Here is a 15,305-nt window from a genome sequence, read left to right as displayed (position 1 = left end):
AAGACAAGACTTTAGACCAAATTGAATGGAGAATGGAAGAACAGGATTCGTTCAACTGAATTTTTATGAGTGAAAAGGTTTGACAGAAACTGGAACTTGGAAATGATGGTAAAGGGAGGCACCACTAATTATTTGTGTCAAGGCTATCCTTAACAGACATATTTTCGACCCACCATCCATAGGAGGTATTCAAGGCTCTTGCAAGGGAAACTGTTTTAAATCTTTAGATACCCGGTCGAATGGTAGCTCTATAAACTTTAAGTGGAACAACCAGATGAAGGAAACATGAAATGGCTAATCTGAAGAACTTACATCCATTTTAATTTTAGTTTCGAACATATGTTACATGTTACACATGAGTAAAGCTCTTCAATGATTTACAAAAGATTCTCTCTTGCGGCGCAAAACATACAAGTGTTTTTCAAAAAGTACAAGGTAAAGTTTTATAAGATTATACTCCGATATCTGGTAATCTGGAAGCTTTGAACACTGGTTAGCAATATCACCATCCCAAACACAATTTTCTTATAAAATCCCATTAAGAGTCACCAGGATAAATCATCACTTCTTAAGCACAACATTGAATGATACAAGCCTCAATTATCTATCAGGCCGAAAACCACAAAAGATGCTTCCATAAAAAAACTATGTCCAAGTACCTCAACTACAGCAACTGTTAATTTGACCTCCATCAAACAGGCTTGCCTGTATAGTATTTTTGAACCAAGCCCAACCCCATACGCACCATAGCATTATTTGAGGCATCCGAAAACCAACCCAAACTGTCTGCCACTGTTAACCTTGAAACCTTCAACAAGAATTTCTTAACCCAACCCACCCCAACGTTCACCATAGCATCATTTGAAGCACATGAAAACTGACCCAAACTGTCTGCCACTGTTAACCTTGGAACGTTTAGCAAGGAGACCACATAACCCTTTTACTCCCCTAGAAGGTTTAAATTCCCTACATCGTCCAAAAATATGAAACACAGGAAGATAATGTCTTTCTGATGCACCTTTTAACAATCCTTAATGCCGGAAGATACTCTGTCAATGCCCCCCCCCTCCCACCTCAATAGAATATGATCCTTCTGAGAAGATAAAGACCTCAAAAACTGTGATTTCTCATGGCCCAAAGGACAACAAGGGAGAGAATATGAGGCCTCCTGGAAAACACAAAAGGTGGGAGGCAGTTGTTCCGTTCACGACCCTTGGACCCACCCGAAAACTTCGGTCAACAGCTTCTGAGAGAGTGATGTTACAAGATTATGGGGAAGATGTCTATTTCAAAACCAAAGGGGTTACACAACCCAAGAATGTTATCCATTTCATATTTGAAAGCGTCCAAGAAAAGACCCAAAGCAAGCCCAGCCTTCCAATAATTAAACATAGTGATCAGACTCCTAATCTTGTCAAGTAAAGGAAAAGAAGCTTTATACATGAGGGCCCCGATACCCTCCACGACAACCGCAGCTAGGCCAGCAGACAAAATGTCCCAATCACCTGTTTGCCCTATAACCGTGGCAAAGGCGGTTGCACAGTAAAAGCCCACCAAGAAAAAGAGTACCTTCATTGGGAAACCTTTCTTCAGTTCGTCAATTCTTGCATTTATCTTGATTTGAAAGGCTTGAATTGCTCTAACCAGTCGAGTCCCACCATTGGGGCTACTCCCAGGAGGAGAATCCAATCCACCACCATCTATGCTGCTCCTAACAGTCCTTGCTATCCTCCTTAAACAATGCAAAATAAATCAAATTACGGATATGGAGAAATTTCTAGAGATAGCCAGCAATTTTTTGTCACAAAAAAACACCTTACTTGATTTTTGGGAAAATAGTAGCTTAGCACTTGCTTTTTCAAGAGAATGAAAGGACTACTATCTCAATTGATTAAGGGTCCCAATTGAATTTAGTGAAGATCTGTATAATCATTTTAGTATGTCAAATAATTCTGAAAAGCTCCCACTATAAATCCAGCAAGTTTTGCAATGATGGTGAATTCTTGAGATTAGCTGTATATTCTTTTTTTTTTCATTTTTTTTCTTTTCAAATATATCTTTGGGAACTATATCCAGCTTGAATGTTTTAGAAGAAAATCAGAACGTATAATAAAATCAACATTTTTATAGTGAGATGAAAAAAATGTTTAATTGTAGAGTGGTTTGAATGGTCAATCATGACCCTCCACTTGGATCAGCTGTCAACCCTGGAACCAAAATGATTAGATTATCCTAATCATGCTATAATCAGAAGACTTATGTTTTTAGAGGATAATCAGAATGTTTCATCAGATATTCCAAGAAAAAAAAAATTATTTATCGAATGCTAAGAGTCATCCAATGTTTGGGAGCCATCTGAGTATATGAAATACGCCAATGCCTGAACGTACATCATTAGGGTTATTTTGACTCTAAAAGAACCACAGAAAAGAAAAATTTTCTCACAAAATTCTCGTCAAGTTTTTCGAAACTATAGTCTTTGAATTTATCTCAGGACTAGAGTTTAGTTTTTATCTTTTTTGGGTGGCAGAGCTTAGTTTTTGGATTTAGGTTGGTTGAGTCTTAAAATTCTGGGTCTTATGCTTCAATGTTTTCTTCTTTCTTCTTTGGGAGGTGGGATGGGGATTCAGATTTCAGGGTTTTGGTGGGCAATAGTATGAGTAACAATACAAACACCACTCAGTGAGGAACAAAAAGCCATTTCTAGGAATGCTAAAGCTCTGAGGGAACTCATCACTTTCTCCATCCAATGTTCTAGGACGAGTTAAGCATTTCTAGGGCTTTAGCATTTCTACAGTTTTTTCAAAGATTTGTTATTAATCCATTCAGCTATAATGTTTGTGATTACCAAAATACTCCTAACAACGAGCAGCCTAACATGTCAGATTAGCTGGGTCATATAATAAACCAAGCATACCACAAGCTTCCGACATATAATATATTAAATAATATCTTTATCAATTAACAATTGATGCAATCTCTTAGCAATTGTTATTCAATGCAAGAATGCAATGAAGTCTCCATATCAGATCACACACAAGTATCTCAAACCAAAACACCACACATGCAAGTTAAAGGTAGTTGCACATCAGGCTAAGATCAAACTGTATCCTTTATGCATCTTTTTAGTAATCATTTTCAAACTTTTGAAGCCATTTATAAATTTTGTACTTACTTGGAACTATTGACCAAAGAAGGTAGTGCTACATGAAATACACAAAGCTGAGGGTAGAGTCTCCAACTGAAAGCAAAAGATTTCTTGTGAAAGCAAGACACAACCAGAATTCTTGATCTTAGACACTTGGGAGATAGAAGCACTGCATTTTTTGGATATTTAGGTAAGGTTGACATCTTTATCGCCATTACCATGTTTAAGCCTACAAGTGCAACTAAGAAGGAATATTTAGAAGTGCTGAAAATAAAGAATCAAAATATCCAAACAAATGACAGGAATACAACACTTTTACTGATTAAAAAAAATCCAAATAATTACCAAAATAGTCCAATTTAAAAAAAAAATAAAAAAATAAAAATAAATAAAAAAAAAGACCAAGAAACCAGAGTTACATCCATTTTGTTACAAGTCTAATTTGTTATTTGATCACCAAATCCAAAAATAAGAATTAAAAGAAAACAAATAAAAATAAAAAATAAAAAAAGAGAGGAAAAAAGAATACAGAATGGCTTGATTAGACGTAGACTGGACCTCATGTGCATCTCAATTTGACGTGGGAACAAGTCTCCAAGTATTATCGTACTCCCACAAAATACAAAAGAGTAAATAACATCCCAGACTACCTGATGGTCGACACCTAAAAGTACCAAACTAAATTTAACACAAGCACATCAACCTTAACATGTGTTCTACAACATACTCCTTTCATGCAATTGACCATTGATGATCTTGCATACAAGGTAATCAACAACTCCATGACCCTAGAACCTTTCTAGCACTTCTTAAGAATGATGGGCATAAGAGAGTTTAGATTGTGAATGAGTACATTGATTTGAGAAGGCAATATGAAAATCGGGGATTATGTGCAAAATTGATCATGAGAAAGCCTGTGATTATACTAACTTGGATTTCTTGAGGCACTTGTCGGGGCAGATGGGATTTGGGGAGAGATGGATTGTCTAAATTATGGGATGTATTATCGTTTTGTTTTTTTTGTTTTTGGGTACTTGTGAATGGTAATCTAACAAGTTTATGGGTCTGTAGGCCATGCCGCAGGTGATGGATAAGGATCTCGTTCTCTAACAAGCGGTCTCGAGACTCGGACTCTCCATCCCTCTTGCTCATGAAGGTCTGGATCTCGAACTAGTTATGGTCCTATAACACTTGCTTTTGGAAGTTCAAGGGGACTTAGCCAAGTGACCCATTGTCTCTTTGTTGTTTAATATTGTTAAGTAAAGTAAACCCTAGGTAAAATGATTTCTAGTGGGGTCAATGAGGATGGTCTTAAGGTCTCTCATCTTCAATTTGTCGATGACAACCTAGTTTTCTTGGATGTGACTCCTGATCACGTTTGTTTTTTAGGTGATCTTGTTTGTTTCAAGCTGATCTCAGACTTGCCCCTACAAATGTGCATAATCTTGCTAGGTATATGGGTTGTCAAGTGGAGTAATTTTCCTATCTCCTATTTGGTCTTCCCCTCGATATCCAACCTATAGGGCCCCAACAACTTGGGATCCTATCATCGAGCATGTGGGGAAGATAGGTTGGGATATTAGAAATCAAGAATAGATATCTATCCAAAGTGAGCAAAATCATAGAAATCAAGATTTATTTTCAGTCTTGATCCTACCACATAACCTCTTAAATCCAGTGAGAAAGCTCAGCAATTCAACTCGGAACTTTGAAGAGTGAATCCATTCTTCTGACCCACCAAGTCAAAAATTCAAGTAACTAGGCCACCAAAATTCCCCTAATTCAGCAGAGTTTAAGCATAACTCATTGATTTACACCGATTCCAACAAAGAAAATGTCACATTATCTTACCCTCAAATGTAAAGTTTGAAACAAATTCTGATTCATCAAATGGAAAAAAAAATATATTTTCAGCCAACAAATATATTTCATACCAGAAACCTCTGATTAATCAATCCAAATTCCAAACAAGGCGTTAGTCTTCAAGCACAAATATCTAATTAAAGTAAATTTGTTGATGAATTAAAGAAATCTTGAAAAATTAGGAGAAACAAGATAGATAAAAATGCAGAAGAAATGGACTTACAGGAATTCTAGGGTTTTATTTCAGTTTGTGACGCACTTCTTCTTCTTCTTCTTCTCCCCTTTTGTTCTTTTATTTATTCCTATTTGCCATGGATTGCTGGTGTACCACGCTTGAAATGCGAAATATCTAATTTTAGAGAGATAATATTGCCACACCAACTTTTACTAATGCCACACCAATTCCTATACTGATCACACAAAAATTGTAACAGTAAAAATTGGTGTGGCAATATCAACTCTCTAATTTTAAGGTAAATTACATTATGAGCCCTTGTAGTTTGATGTAATTCCATTTTGTCACCCCAATGTTTTGATAATTGCACTTACCTCCCTTATAATTATCTTAGAGGTTCACTTGCCCCTTCCATCAAATTACCATCAACGTAACTGTTGGGTTCCTTTTTATGAAGACCATTTTACCTTTTTTTTAAATGCTATTCCTTTTATAAATAAGAGTACGGGAGCATTTTAATTTTTATTTTAAAATTTATTATTTTTAATAAAAATAAATAAAATAAAATAAAAGTATAAAATAGTAAAATAACATCTGAATTTTATCTCCATTAGTAAGGAGATAAACATAATTATCAAAACATTAGAAGGTCAAAATGGAATTATGTCAAACTATAGGGGTCAAAGTGTAATTTAACCCTAATTTTATTAGATGGCGATTTGCAATTGGAGGACACGTCCTAAGATCTAGACTGTTTATAATCCTTGGGTACACTAGAAGTTTAATGCTAAATGACCTAAATACCCTCCTTTTCATCTTTTGATTAAAAAATCCTTGTTTTCCTTTTCAAAATTAGGGTTATTTTTTTCCACAGATCTTTAAGTTCTTCAATTTCTATCAAAAAAATTTACCCAAAAGTTTCACTGTTTTCTACTTCTCAAAAAAATCTTAATTGATTTTTCTTCTCTTTTTCTAAAACCAATCATATTCAAGCTCTTCAATTTGTATTTATTTTTAGATTATAAAATAAGATCAATAAGTTCATAACACTTAAGAAGATCTTAGATTTTTCTATCCAAATTTCTATGTTTGTTACCTTCCAATAATCATATCTTGAATTGATGTGAATTGTCTTTGCTAGGTTAAAGTCAAAGACATTTGGATGGAGAACTTGAAAGTCTTAACCTAATCTGATTCAAGTTAACAATGTATATATAAAATATAATACACGTCATACATCCTTAAATAAAATATAAATATACATCATTCCTTAATAAAGTATTGAACCACTAATTGAATCGAATCAGCTCGTGCTACGATTCGCTGTGGGATCTTGCAATGTAGCGAATTAAGCGAACTCCATTCTATTTTAATTTTTTTAAATCTCCTTTTACAATTTGATAATATTTGAGATATCCCCTTAAAATTTTAAATAAATAATATATCTCTTTAATTTTAATATTTTTTTTCAACCCTATCCATCATTTCAACCTTCAAAAGCCCTCATCTCCGTCTACCCCTACGAATTGGGTTCTTTCTCGAATGACAAATCGTGACTTGGTTTCGAACTGAGCGACCCCATGAATCAGGTAACATAGTTTCAAACAACATTATCACATCGAAAGATGTTGATCCGATAAAAATATCGGATCAATCTTTCCTTATTGGAACCCAAATCGGTGATCCGGATACATATCAGAACGAATTGGATTTCGGATCTTATCAGATCCATTGGATAAAAGCCCAAAGCAAGAATTATGGCAATAGTAAAAAAGTGACACTGGAAATATCATTGCTTGGACTTTTCCTTTGTTGCTCAGTCGCTCTGCCTCCCGCGCGTCAGACGCCATCTTCTTTTCAGTTTCTCTCTCTCTCTCTCTGACACTTTAATCTCTAAAATTGGGGCTTTTGCACCATAAAAAACAAGAAAATTTATAGAGCTGAGAGACCGAAAGAGTAGAAAAAAGAATGAAGAAGAAACATTGAGTGAGAAAGAGGAGGAGGAATATCGCATCGACACGTGAAAACAAAACCCTAATTTTCTGGTAAGAAAATTCCTAATATTGCTCTTTATTTGTTTTTTTTTTTTTCAACCATTAATTAATGTCAACATCTTGAAATGTTTCCAATCCAATCTGAATCAGAAGAAATGCTTGATGATTTGATTTACCCCTATAATTTCGATGAAATGGGAAAGTTTAGATTTGGGAAGGAGTTGATGTGTAGAACTAGAGCACGAGCTCTTGCTTCTGTTAGATTCTTCTTGAATCGAAATCTTCCATGAAGAATTTAGATAAACCCATTGTAGTTAGAAAAAAAAAATAGTAATAACTAAGGGAAATGGTGTTTTTCTTGTGTAATTTCTAATGTCATATTTAATTTTTGATTGTAGGGTATTATGTTAGCTGGATGTTCTTCATTGATCGTATGCGATCGATATAGGTGATTGGTTCGTTTGAATTTGAGAAGTTTATCAGTTTCTGTGTATCTTTACTTATTTCAAATTGCTATTTTGTAGAGTTTTTTCATAGATGTATTCTTATGTTTTCTTCGGATTAGCTTTGGTTCTCTTGAACTCTTGATTTCTTGAATTGCCCATTGTACATATTGATAGTTTAGCGGCTACAGTTTCTTGTACCAGTACGGCTTAGTGTTCTTTGAAGTAAACTGAACGCTGGCCACCATACTTTGAAAAAGCAGTCTGCCTGGGATTCATTTTAGAAATGCGCTTCCAGATAAAGTGTTTAACAATGATGAATCAGAAAAACCAAGGACTTTCTACTAGTAGGAAATCCCACTCTAGCTGTCGAACTTGAGAATACCTCTTGGGTTGTTGTTTTGAATGTTGTGGTAGGAACAAGGTTGGTCAAATTGTCCACAGGTACATAAATTGCTGGAATAGAAGTTATGGATCCCTCTTTTGTAGAAGTAATTCTATATTGCAAAGAGCCCATTTGATTCCCTCCATCTCTGGACAAAAAGAAACTCTTTGTACGAGAAGTAAAGAACCAAACAAGATAGGTGGTTGGTTGTTGACCAACAGAAATCAACTCACTTCTTCCCTCAAAAGGAAAAAAATATATTTTTTTCTTCCAATTGGCAATTTGGGTTTGAATCCATGACCATATGTTTGTGGTGTAGAGTCAAGAATGTCAACCAATTGAGTTAGGAATCCTATTCCACTATTTCACTCTATCTAGACTATTCTTCAAATATTTTCGCACTACTATGATCCATGTCCTTTTCCCTTAACTTGTTGGAGCCTTGAAGCTGCTCTATAGCATTCCTCCTTGATGTCATATTTGTTATTTGGTAAGACATGTGGAGTATTGTTCCCATGGTTTTTTTGGTTTTGTTTTTGATAAGTGTAATAATTTCATTAAGAGGAAAGAGAGAAAAAAGGGAGTTGAGATCCCAAACAAGAAGAAAACAAAGAACAAAAAATAAAAAGTAAAAGTCACAAAGCTAAGTGTCACAAATAGAGTTCCGATTGAAAAAAAAATCTTGAAATGTAACTCCCTCAAAATCGCTCCTAAGCTTGGACCAAAAGTATAGAAGACCCAAAATCTCCAAAATCACTATTTGGGATGAACCATCCTTGCTTTGGAAAACCCTATTATTCTTCTCCTTCCAAAGACCCCAAGCCAAGACAAAAGGGAGGTTCGCTCAAAGGTATCTCTTCCTACGATGAAACATATTCTAAGTCCACCCTTCCAAAAGGGAAAAGAAAGAATGTAAAAATACCCAATCCATCTGGAATCTAGATAGGAAGGTTGTCCAAATGGTATGGGAACAAGGACAATGGATTAAGATATGACTCACCGATTCCCCACTACTTAAGTAAAAATAACGTAAGTTAGGAGTAATCTAACCCTGCAAGGTTAAATTGTCCAAGGTGAGGATTTTTCCTGAAGAAGCAAGCCACACAAAAAAGGGAACTTTGGATGAAATGAGATTAGACCAAATGATGGATGTCGTGAAAAAAACTGCAACAGAAGGAAGTAAACACTTGTAAAATGAGTGGATTGAAAATCTCTTGTCCTTAGCCTTGAACCATTCCATCCACGCTATTCTCCGCAATTTGAAAAGAGTCCAGAAGGGCAAGAAGAGATATAACCTTTGTTAACTCCCAATCATTGAAGTTTTTCCTAAAACCTAGATCCTAAAAAAACAAGTGTTTCCATTAGGACCGTTACTAACCAAACAATCTTTTACTAAACAATTATTTTTCAAAGAGCAAGCGTACAGGGAAGGGTATTCAGTTGATAAAGACAAGTCACCTCACTATCTGTCCTCCCAGAATCTAACATTCTTTCTCGACCCCGCTCTATATCTAGTCCATTGCACAAAATGAACAACGCCCTTAAGGACCCCCTTCTACACACTGCACTCATAAGTGCCCCTCACCTCTCCACTAAACCAACCAGACTTTTTCTTCCTGTACTTAGTTTGAACTACCCTCCTTCATATACCTTCCCTTTGTTCTCCAAACCTTCAAAGCCACTTGCCCAAGAGAGCTTTATTAGTTAACCTTAAGCCTCTAATTCCCAAACCACCATTCCTCTTGAGAGTGCCCAAAACTTCCAGTTCACAAGATGATACTTCCTCCTCCCATTCTTATCATTCCACAAAAAATTTTTCATGAGTCTTTCAAGGAGGATCTCCACAGATTTCAGCAAGGAGAATAGGGAAAGGATATAGATTGGAATGTTAGACAACGTATTTTTAATCAATGCAACCTTATTTCCTTTAGAGAGATATCTAGTCTTCCACATGCTCAATCTCTTTTCCAACCTCTCCACAACTTTGTCCCAAATCTTATTGTTGTAGGGAACTCTTAGAGGTAAACCTAAGTAGGACGAAGGAAGAGAGTCACTGCAACACCCCAAAGTGGCTGCTATCACTGGAAGATAGGGTACAACACCCACCCCAAACATCTTACTTTTTTGTAGGTTAATATGCAATCCAGAAATAGCCTCAAAGCAGCATAGGCACTCACAACACTCTCACTTGCTCTCTCAAGTGATCCAGGAACATTAGGGTGTCGTCAGTGAATTGAAGGTGAGAAACCGAAGGACCTTTGTTGTTTACTTTAATGCCTATTAACCTCCCTATTTCAACTGTCTTATTGAAAAGTCTCCCCATAGCCTCATCAACAATAAGGAATAAGAACGGAGACAATAGATCTCCTTGTTTCAAACCCCTTGACCTCCTAAAATACTTAGTTGGACTACCATTCATTAAGATTGAGAAAGAAACTGTCGTGATGCACTTCATAATCTAACCTATCCACTTAGAACCAAAGCCCATCCTCTTCATCATCTACTCCAAAAAATCCCAATTCACAGGATCATAGGCCTTCTGCAAATCAATTTTTCCTAAGAGCTCTGAGTTCTTGTCTTTCACCCTCTAGTCTAGACACTTGTTTGCTATAAGCACGCCATCTAAAATTTGCCTCCCCCTAATGAAAGTCCCTCGTTTTAATCCAATTGAACTCTTCAAGACTACCTTCAATCTACCCTTGTTCCCATGTCCTAGGTTCAAACCTGTTGAACCCATCTTCACCTTACTGACCACTAACCCTCTACCTATCCATACCAAATCAAGCGACCCTCCCTTATTATATCATCTACAAAGATATTTCTAGATTGCCTTCATATTTATTGATTTCTTATTTTATCTTTCGTAGTTTGTCACCCATCCATCTTTGATTGGAGCATCTTTGTCTTGAACACTTTTTCTGTGTAAGGGTACTCAAATATGTTTGATCTCCAATTTACACATGGTATCCCAAGAATCCCTAACATAGACTAATCTGTAATCAGGGAATACCTTCACTAGTTAAGGCTTAAGACCTTGAGAGCTAGACGAGGATATCAAGTTGTTCTCTGGACACAAATAGGAGGCAAATCACCCTCTCAACTACATCATGAAATTATACTTGAGGGAAAAAAAAATTGGACTCTGGTTTTCTAAGAATGTGAGGAAAGTAGATAAAAGGAATCCCTAACACCTTGATACACGGGAAGGATCATGATGGATCTCAAGGAAAGTGGGACCTTTGAAACAATCGACCAATGTACAAAAATTGCTAGGGAAAAGGACAGTGTAAAGGGCGACGAAGGTTGGCCTGTCATGAGTCCCTTTGTCCATAAAAGGGGGTAAGAACCAAAGCAAAGGTAAATAATTCTCATTGATCAGTCTGCTTTTCGGAGTCTTAAGGTTGGTACAAACATTCATGTTCAGTGGTTCTGATAAACAATTACATCAGGTGCAATCAGATCTAAAGTTGAGTAATTATCGAATCCCATAAATGCAGAGTCCAAGCTCTTATTGTCAGAGAGATTGTTGTAATCAAACTACCTTTCTCTTGGAGTGTTGGTAGTTTTCCGGTCTACGGAAATTGCTTCACACCATTCCTCTCCAGCTTGTCTCCAACTCCTATTTGTAGTGTATAGAATTTAAGAATAAATATAGGTGTCATTGTTTTCACCTGAAAATGTGCCTCATATTCCATTCAAATCATAGGATTTGAGAGAATTCAATGGTTGCATTCAAACTGTAAGTTTCACTCATATCTTGTAGTTTTTTTCACTTGTTTTTCAGGTTAAATTCTGCTGGTGTTTTCTCTGAAGAAGACCCAAACAATTACACCTTCAGAGATAGTAACTATGCTACCCACGGGATTGAAAGAAACCCAAATCCGTGAGAGCAGCAACCAGAAGGTTCACCCTCAACCCATGGAAGAGGCCATGAATCAGGAAACTACAGAAGCCGTGATTTCCAAGATATTTAATAACGTATCCTCTCTGAAATCAGCCTACATCCAACTCCAATCTGCTCACACTCCTTATGACCCAGACAAGATCGAGGCATCTGATAAACTTGTAATTGCGGAGCTCAAGAACCTATCTGACCTCAAGCATTCCTACAGAGAGAACAATCCCAAACCCATTTCTGTTTCTCCTCAGGATTCCAGGCTAGCTTCAGAAATTCAAGAACAACAGAGCCTGTTGAAGACCTATGAGGTAATGGTGAAGAAATTCCAGACCCAACTTCAAACTAAAGATTCTGAGATTCTTCAGTTGCAGCAGCAGATCCTAGAATCAAACCAGAAGCGAGTAAAACTAGAGAAGAAGCTCAAGCTGAGGGGATTGTCAGCCAAAGAATCAGAAAACTTTGAAGACAAAAATGAATTCTTCTCCATGGAATTAACTCCAGAACTTTTCATCTCTGCAGTAGAAGCTGCTTATAAAGCTATCCACGATTTCTCTAAGCCATTGATCAACATGATGAAAGCTGCAGGGTGGGACCTTGATGCAGCGGCTAATTCCATCGAACCTTCAGTCGTTTATGCAAAGAGGGCTCACAAGAAATATGCATTTGAATCCCTTATATGCCAAAGAATGTTCAGTGGGTTCCAGGAAGAGAGCTTCTCTGTTAAAATCGATAATTCTCCCGTCTCTAAAGAGGGTTTCGTCCATCAGTTTCTGGCTATAAAAGGAATGGAACCTTTGGACATTTTGAGCCAAAACCCAGATTCCATTTTTGGACTATTCTGTCGGAGCAAGTATCTGACGGTTGTCCATCCAAAAATGGAAGCTTCATTCTTTGGAAATTTGGATCAGAGGAACTATGTTATGGGTGGTGGGCATCCAAGGACACCTTTCTACCAGGCTTTTCTGAAACTAGCTAAGTCAATCTGGCTTTTGCACAGGTTGGCATACTCTTTTGAACCCAAGGCTAAGGTCTTTCAGGTTAAGAGGGGGAGTGAGTTTTCGGAGGTTTATATGGAAAGTGTGGTGAAAAACGTCGTGGTGGATGAGGCTGATCAGAATCCCAAAGTTGAGCTAATGGTTATGCCTGGATTTTGGATTGGGGGCAGTGTGATACAATGTCGGGTTTACCTCACGGGCATGAAGTGTGTTGAATGAGTTAAGAGTGTTGGAAGAAATGTTAGAGATTTGTGTCGTGTGTTTATTTCTATCTCCTTTTGTTTTCTTTGTAAAATAATGTTGCAGGTTTCCGTGGTTATGTCTGTTGTCCCTTTTATGTTTGTGAGGACAAGAGTGGACTCATGAGTTATATCTTCTATGAATTGCAAGGTAAGGAGACTATTGCCCAGGGCTTCAAACTGGGGTAAGTTATCAAGTTCCCGTCTTTGTATACTCTCTTGCATACTAATTAAAGGAATTTGGTATGGATTAACACTACTAAGTTTTGTTGCTCTATTTCTTATAGAGCGATATATCTTGATTATTGCCGTAAGATTGTTGTGCCTGAGTTGAATTTCTTGCATTTAAACTAAGTTATTATGTGTTAATTATTAAAGACATCCTTATGTTAGCCCCCAATGTCCTGTACTGGGGTTGGATTGTGTTTAAATATCCTTTGTTTGGTGTCCTTATTGTATAGGATTTGGATTGTTGGCCTCATCTTGTCACAAGAGTCTAAATTTCATATTTTGGAATGTGAACTGAAGTACAGATTTTCCAATGATGGAATTTCTTGATCAATGGAGAAATGATATTATCGTGTTTGGGTCAATAAGTAATTAAAGTGGATGATTGACTCATTCCTAACTAGAAAGAATAGAAGGAAATCAAACTCGATATATATTATTGTATTTGATTTTGAGTGTGGGTTTTTCTGGTCAATGTGTATGGCAGGAATTATGATCCTTAATTAACAGTCTAATAAATACTTATTTTAATACTTATTTTTTTAATGGATGGGTGGTAGGCATTTTTATTCTAATTTTTGGTTCACAGAAATTGACTTGTATGGCATGGGCCATGTGTCTTTAGGGTTAGGGTTAGTGTTGTTAATCTATGAGTCTAGGGACAATAGAACACACAACATCAGAACTGTAGGCTATCTATTTGGTTTAGTTCTGAAGTCAAACTTCTCCGTAGGAGCTACAGTTGCAACGGGTTTAAGAACTTACCTAGTGATACTTTAACTAACTTTGTTCCCTTGTAAGTCAAGTTTGGCAGATCTGATATTGAGTTCATGTTACCCCCCCAAACCCTCTACAGGGAAAGAAAAGCTCCATATAAGCCCCATCATTCCCTTTAATTTTCATTCATCTCTAACAGCCCCAAGACATGGCAAGAATTAACCTTTCCTTAGTATTCCTCTCCATCCTCTATATTGCTTGCATGACTGAGTCAGCCAGTGTTAGATATAGCACTTCTACGGACTTTATCAAGGCATCGTGTAAGGCCACTCGATATCCTAATCTATGTATCCAGACACTTTTGATGTACGAAAAGACAATTCAAAGGAGTCCACAGAAATTGGTGCAATCCGCTTTGTCAGTGAGCCTAACCAAGACCCGATCAGCTACAACATTTGTATCGAAGATGATGAAAACTAAGGGAATGAAGCCTAGAGTATACAAGGCCGTTAAGGATTGTGCAGATAACATGGGTGATAGTGTGGATTGGTTAAGCCAATCAATTCAAGAACTTGGGCATGTGAGTCAGGCTGGGGGACTTAACTTTGTGTGGCACATGAGCAATGTCCAGACTTGGGTAAGTGCTGCACTTACTGACGGGAACACTTGTATAGATGGGTTCGAAGATCACTCCATGGACGGACTGGTGAAGGCTGCCATTAGAGGGAAGATCATCAGTGTTATACAGGTCACTAGCAATGCACTTGCGCTGATCAATCAGTTAAAGGAGGCTAAGAAGCTGTAGAGCTATAGGGGTCGACGCCTGGTGGGTTTTGCAAGCCTGAATTTGTATGACTGACCAAGGCTTATGGAATAATTGTTGGGCCTGACCAATGGACACCCAATATTGTATCTCAATTCTTGTTTTTGGGTTGAATAATAATGGTATTTTTGTTTTTTGTTTTTTTTGGTTTTGGCTTTACCTCCTTTAAAATAATTTTATTTAAAAAATTTGTAATCTTTACTATTTAGTAAAATAATGAGAGTAGGCGGAGTAGAAGGGTGGGACACCAAAATTTGGATTCCAAAAATACCTTTTCTCATGTGCCTGGTTGAGGGACTTTTTCTAAATAATCCCTAAGTTTTCGACGTCTCTTAGTAGTTCATTTAGTAAACTTTTCTTTTCTTAACAGTCCCTGGACCTTTTGTCCCACATTTCT

At 36.9% G+C, this 15,305-nt stretch overlaps 2 protein-coding genes and 1 pseudogene across 4 annotated transcripts; 2 read left to right on the top strand and 1 right to left on the bottom strand.

The window, feature by feature from the left end:
* Positions 1 to 291: 291 nt before the first annotated feature.
* LOC147389483 (YCF20-like protein (DUF565)) lies at positions 292 to 5,377 on the bottom strand. 2 transcript variants are annotated; one of them, XM_086418198.1, is made up of 3 exons: positions 5,235 to 5,377; positions 3,176 to 3,389; positions 292 to 1,732 (listed from the first exon to the last, which is right to left on the bottom strand). In XM_086418198.1, the coding sequence occupies exons 2-3, from the start codon at positions 3,367 to 3,369 to the stop codon at positions 1,261 to 1,263; spliced, it is 666 nt and encodes a 221-aa protein (XP_086274324.1). In that variant the 5' UTR covers positions 3,370 to 3,389; positions 5,235 to 5,377; the 3' UTR covers positions 292 to 1,260. The 2 variants fall into 2 exon arrangements, with proteins under 2 accessions (XP_086274324.1, XP_086274323.1); XM_086418197.1 differs by having other exon boundaries at positions 3,176 to 3,377; positions 5,235 to 5,335.
* Positions 5,378 to 6,980: 1,603 nt separating this feature from the next.
* LOC147389482 (myosin-4 protein (DUF641)) lies at positions 6,981 to 13,399 on the top strand. 2 transcript variants are annotated; one of them, XM_086417956.1, is made up of 3 exons: positions 6,981 to 7,231; positions 7,579 to 7,628; positions 11,793 to 13,399. In XM_086417956.1, the coding sequence occupies exon 3, from the start codon at positions 11,858 to 11,860 to the stop codon at positions 13,118 to 13,120; it is 1,263 nt and encodes a 420-aa protein (XP_086274082.1). In that variant the 5' UTR covers positions 6,981 to 7,231; positions 7,579 to 7,628; positions 11,793 to 11,857; the 3' UTR covers positions 13,121 to 13,399. The 2 variants fall into 2 exon arrangements, with proteins under 2 accessions (XP_086274082.1, XP_086274083.1); XM_086417957.1 differs by lacking the exon at positions 7,579 to 7,628.
* Positions 13,400 to 13,961: 562 nt separating this feature from the next.
* LOC147389481 (21 kDa protein pseudogene) lies at positions 13,962 to 15,050 on the top strand (annotated as a pseudogene).
* The last annotated feature ends 255 nt before the right edge of the window (positions 15,051 to 15,305 follow it).

The sequence above is a fragment of the Akebia trifoliata genome, chromosome 12, assembly GCF_017979445.1.
Source record: "Akebia trifoliata isolate Shusen 1 chromosome 12, ASM1797944v1, whole genome shotgun sequence".
NCBI lineage: Eukaryota > Viridiplantae > Streptophyta > Magnoliopsida > Ranunculales > Lardizabalaceae > Akebia > Akebia trifoliata.
This window is presented reverse-complemented; position numbering and strand designations above follow the sequence as displayed.

Bases quoted from the DNA above. Each gene is read 5' to 3' on its own strand.
- LOC147389483 (XM_086418198.1), bottom strand. From the start codon at position 3,369: ATGGTAATGGCGATAAAGATGTCAACCTTACCTAAATATCCAAAAAAT. The intron at 1,733-3,175 runs GTAAGTACAAAA...GCATTGTTTAAG, and splicing joins TCTTTGGTCAATAGTTCCAA to GAGGATAGCAAGGACTGTTA.
- LOC147389482 (XM_086417957.1), top strand. From the start codon at position 11,858: ATGCTACCCACGGGATTGAAAGAAACCCAAATCCGTGAGAGCAGCAAC.